We start from the raw sequence: 5,537 nt of genomic DNA on the forward strand, positions 1-5,537 counted from the left end.
TGAGTGCTGGGATTAAAGGCGTGCGCCACCACGCCCGGCTGCAGGCAGATTTCTGAGTTGGAGGTCAGCCTAGTCTACAAAGTGAGTTCCAGGACAGCCAGGGCTACACAGAGAAACCCTGTCTCGAAAAACCAAAACAAAAAACAAAAAAAAATTGGACTGGAGAGATGGCTCAGCTATTAAGAGCTCTGATATCTCTTCCAGAGGTCCTGAGTTCAATGCGCAGCAACCACATGGTGGCTCACAATCATCTATAATGGGATCTGATACCCTCTTCTGGTTTGTCTGAAGACAGCTACAGTCTACTCAAATAAATAAAATAAATCTTTAAAAAAAATTTTTTTTGAGTCTGGGTTGCTCTATGTTTCCCAGCTTCGCCTTGAATTCACACAGATCCACCTGCTGTTGCCTCCTGAGTGCTGAGATTGAAGGCATGCATACCACACACAGCCTAGCTAAATGACATTTTCTGACTCATGCATAAACTGGATACAGTGGCCTGTCTGAGCTGTAATCTCAGCATCCAAGAGACTGAGTCACTCAGGCCCCAGAACCCTAGCACCCTGAGCAGCATAGCAGGGTATGGGCTCAAAACAGAAAACGATCGTTTCAGAAGTGTTGCATATACAACAGTTTGACATTGTTTTTAGGTGTTCATTGTATTTGTTCGAAAAGTATTTGGTATGCTTTGGGAGGGAAAACAAAATATGTTCTCTCAGAGGGTCAAGAACCATTGTTGAAAGAGGTAACCTTGGGCAGGAAGAACTTTAAAGGAACTGTCCTTTCCTTTTGTTTCCCTCTCAGGGACTTCATTTTGGAAGACATGGATCTTGCTGCTAATGAGATCAGCATCTATGACAAACTTTCAGAGACTGTTGATTTGGTGAGACAGACAGGCCATCAGTGTGGAATGTCCGAGAAAGCAATCGAAAAATTTATCAGACAGCTACTGGAAAAGAATGAACCTCAAAGGGGACCACCCCAGTACCCTCTCCTTATAGCCGTGTATAAGGTAATGTGTCACTCAGTGAGCCCATCTCAGACGCCTCGACATCCCTCCCAGTAACTGCGGACTCGTCTCAGTGCTGAGCTGGGTTTTCCTAGAATGAATTGGCCTTTGTTCTTGCCATCCAGTGTTACTAGGAAATGTGATTGTGCTGTTGATTGGCATTAGACGAAAGCTGTGTGTTTGTGTAGTGGGCGTAGCACCTGGCAGCGGGATGGAAGCTCAGGAAGCCTTGCAGGCTGGTAACTCTTGAGCTTTAAATGCCTGCCCTTGGAGATGCAAGCAGGTGGCCGGCTGATGGTCGTGGAGTAGCCCTAGGAACACTCGAAGTAGCCAAGAGGCTTGTTTTCTCCTCGGTGATACGGGACTTTCTGTGTTGGGGCAACTCTTAATGTCACTCTTGTCTTTCCTTCTAGGTCCTCCTAACTCTGGGATTAATCTTGTTCACTGCCTACTTTGTAATTCAGCCTTTTAGCTCATTAGCACCCGAGCCAGTGCTTTCTGGAGCTCACACCTGGCGCTCACTCATTCATCACATTCGGCTGGTGTCCTTGCCCATTACCAAGAAGTATATGCCAGAGAATAAGGGCGTTCCTCTGCAAGGAAGCGAGGAGGACAAACCCTTCCCAGGTAGAAGGCTGCACTTAGGAGTACGGTGTTCTTTTTGTTTGCTTTGTTTGTTTGAGATAGGATCTCGTGTCAATGAGCGCGTCATAGAACTTGGTTTGTGCCTCAGGCCTGGCCTCAGACCCGCCAACGCTGGGATGACAGGCACGAGCCTTTATGCCCAACCTGAGATCCAGGGGTTTTGACAGTGTTTGATGGAAAAGGATTATTCATGTAATAAGAGACACCTTCCTAGTATTGTCTGACTTAGACTATGGGAGCAGCTGTGTTGTCCATATTTTACAGACAAGGAAACTGACCCTCAGAGAAGTTAGGCCTGCCAGAGAAGCATGTCTGGAGGGGCCAAGTTCAAGTCCTCTAATGTTAGGATACCATGGTAGGGAAGGGTGTCCACAGGAGAGCCTTCTCCCCTCGGTTCTCTGCCAGACAACTCTAACCGCTGTTATCTGATTGGGCTGGCATGTCTCACTTTCTCACCTTGCTCCTTCTCGCTACCACAGTTAGTCAGTGACACTGGTGTAGTGCCCCAGAGTGTGGCAGTGCTGCCAGCCCAGCGAGCTGAGGAGACCAGTTAGCAGCGCTGCAGCAGCAGAGCCTCTCGGCCTCACAGGCATGCCTGCAAGGAGGCCGCACATGAAAATAGTGAGGTGCGGGATCACTCCAGACCTACTGTTGGAGAAAGAGATAGTGCTCAGGGGAATGCATCCTGTCTCCTCACCCTCTTCCTCCTGTTTCTTCTCTTCCATTCTGGAGATTAAACCCAGTACTGTGTGAGCAGTCTGTGCTAGAACCTTCCGCTGCACTTACTCCCAAACCCCGTTAAATTTTGAGAAAAATGTGCTTATTAGTGTTGTGTGCATTGTGTGTGTGCCACATCGTGTGTGAGAGTGCTGTGTGTCTGTGTGCTGCATTGTGTGTGTGAATGTTGTGTCACACACATGTGTGTGCACATGTGTACCACAGCACTCACCATAGTGCAGGACAGAGCATCTTCCAGGAGTTGGTTGTCTCCTATTGCCTGGGTTCTGAGGATTGAACTTGAGGTGTCAGGTGGCTGGAAAGCGCGGTGCCCACTGACCCATCCTGCCCGACCCTGTGCTTTGTTTGGTCTGTTGCTGTTGCCTTTGTCCTATTAACCTCCCTTGGCCACATTCTTGTAGGACTTTGTTCTGAAGCCTTTAGAATCCAGGGTAAGTTTTTTAGAAAATGTTTCCAGAGAAAACTTGACTAGTTTAAGCTAACTTTCATAAAAGCAGAATGTCATTTCGTAGAGCCTGACTTTATCAGTCATAAAATTGCGTCTTGGATTGGTCACCTTTGAAAGCTATCTTTGTACATTTGCGGAAGTACTGAAGAGATTTCCCAAGTTAGATAAAAACCAGAGGAAGAGAACATTGTGTGATAAGAACTCAGCCCCATGACTCTCTGTCTGTGGGGATTTATTTTTAAACTAACGGGAAATACCATATTTATTTATTGCCATATACTTGAATACCAATTTCCAGCACCATAGTTAATTCCTTTTGAAAATATATACACAATTTAAGCAACTTGACATTTTCACTCACAGATTTCTGACATAGTAAGAATTTGAGTGTTGCTGAAAACATTCACTTTAAAGATACTGTGGCTGCCAGGCAAAGATGGTACAGACCTTTAATCCCAGCACTTGGGAAGCAGAGGCAGGTGGATTTCTGAGTTCAAGGACAGCCTGGTCTACAGAGTGAGTTTCAGGACAGCCAGGGCTACACAGAGAAACCCTGTCTTGAAAACACAACAACAACAAAAACAAAAACAAAAAACCCCAAAACTTGAAGATCCTTGTGGCTGTGTGTACAAGATGAAGCCAGCATCATTCTGTCGCTAATGAGGAGGGGCTCATGAGACCACATCCACCCTGAGGAGCTATGACACTTAATTGTTGCTGGGTGGCAGGGAGCATTTTCTTCCGTGAGGTTGCCACTGGTGTTTATGCTCTAGGAATAACACCCCACTATCCTCACACAGACCACCTGAGTTAAAGTAGTGGACAGTTTTCGGTCAGTACACCTTTACAGGGCAGAGGCTTGGGCTGGCCCTCATGCGGAGACACGGATCACTGCTTACAAGGGAACTTTCTGCGTTGTGCACCTTCCAAAGGAGGAGGACACAAAGGACCCAGTCATTGAGGAGTGTGGCTTCAGAACTAAGGGATTAGTAAGGCTTAGAGTCCAGGTCTCAGCCCAGCTATGAAATACTTGGATTTCAAAAAAAAAAGAAAAAAGAAAAGAAAAGAAAAATAAGAGCTTTTTTGCTCGAGGCTCTGGAGATCAGGCTCCAGGCCGTGCTGGTGCTAGGAGCTTTCATGTCCTGCGTTGAGTGCTCTGGAATGGCGCAGTGCTGCTGCGGACCTCAGGTTCATGTCTCAGACTCAGACTCAGTGAGGAGAACGCTGTGGTGGAGGCTGAGTAGCTTGCCTAAAGCTGGAGCAAGATCAGTGTCTGCCTGTGAGAACTCAGGAGGGTGGGACTCTATGGGAATCATTCGAGTGCAGTGTCCCTGAAGTAAGATGGTTGGCATACGGTGACCTATCCATTGTGGGTTTGTGTGAAAATGATTCTGGGCGTGCTGCCTTCGACACAGGGGACCTTGAAAAGGCCTCCTCCATCGTCCGCAGGAAGGGGCTCTGTAACAGGAACTTGCCAGGGTAGCTGATCAGGCAGTGAGCACAGCCATGAAAATGAGGGCCCTTGGTCATGGGCTCTGCAGGTTCTTCTGAGCACATCCTAGAGTAGGAAGTCAGGCCTGTACCCCTGTGAGTGCACAACGAGGCTGAGGCTGCTGCTCATTTGGTGTTCTTCCCCAGTGAGGGTTCATAAAAGTGGGAGGCGCCCTTCCTCTGTGTACACACTGCACTGCTGTCCTCTGTGTACGTACTACACTGCTGCCTCTGTGTACACCCTCCACTGCTGTCCTCTGTGTACACACTGCACTGCTGTCCTATGTGTAGCTCTGGCCGTCCTGGAACTCACTCTGTAGACCAGGTTGGCCTCGAACTCAGAAATCCACCCGTCTCTGCCTCTTGAGTGCTGGGATCAAAGGCATGTGCCGCCACCACCCAGCTTTTGGCTTGTTTTCTAACATAACTAGTTGTTAGAGGAGGGGGTCTACAGTAAGGGGCTTAGGGAAATATGAACAGTCGCTGAGTGCCTTCCTGGGGAGCCTCTCCCTTTCTGCTACAAACTGGAGTGGGTGGGAACCACAAGCAGTGCAGAAACAGGAAGCAGCGTTTTATAGAGCTGGAGGAAAGTGCTGAGCCAGAGTGGCGTGGTGTCCTGGCGGCAGCAGCAGCACCGGCTGCGGTGGCGGTGGCTGGCGGTGGCTGCTGCTGCTGCTGTTTTCCTAAAGAGGATTTTACTCACTAGTGTGGCCACTCCTGCTACTATTACGGACAAAACCTTTATGGAGATGGAGAGCCAGCTGGAGTCCAGCCACACTTCTGTGGGATACTGTAGGAAGATGAACCTCTACCTCCATGTCCCCCATCTCCACCATAATCCATGGCACCATTCCTCCTCAGTGATCTCAGGCTGTGTAGGATGCAAAAGTCGCTCTCCCCTTGACACTTGGGCAGCCTGTGTCACGTGGTCCTCACAGTCCTTATCCCTCATCTTTCCCCCCACTTTGCTAGCCACCATCTGGCCACTTGCTCTGTTCCTGCAGGGACTTCTTAGGGCTGCCTTAGGAGAGAGTAGATCTGTCTCGTTGATAATCTTGGTGTGAGTCTTCCTGATCTCCAGAGACATTTCACTAAGAAGATACTTGACATGCATAAAATCAATAAAGAGACAAGATTTTTTAATTTTTATTTATTTATTTTTTTGAGACAGGGTTTCTCTGTATAGCCTTGGCTGTCCTGGAACTC

General features: G+C 48.2%; 1 protein-coding gene across 2 annotated transcripts in view; it reads left to right on the plus strand.

Moving 5' to 3' along the window:
- The window catches only part of C17H6orf89 (chromosome 17 C6orf89 homolog), a 34,953-nt gene that overhangs the window by 14,450 nt on the left and 14,966 nt on the right, over positions 1-5,537 (plus strand). For both annotated transcript variants that reach the window (XM_021149844.1, XM_021149845.2), the window contains exons 3-4: positions 805-1,012; positions 1,423-1,636. In XM_021149844.1, coding sequence (XP_021005503.1) covers positions 824-1,012; positions 1,423-1,636 — 403 coding nt within the window. In that variant the 5' untranslated portion in view covers positions 805-823. The remainder of the gene's footprint in view (positions 1-804; positions 1,013-1,422; positions 1,637-5,537) is intronic.

The sequence above is a fragment of the Mus caroli genome, chromosome 17, assembly GCF_900094665.2.
Source record: "Mus caroli chromosome 17, CAROLI_EIJ_v1.1, whole genome shotgun sequence".
In the NCBI taxonomy this organism is placed as follows: Eukaryota; Metazoa; Chordata; class Mammalia; order Rodentia; family Muridae; genus Mus; species Mus caroli.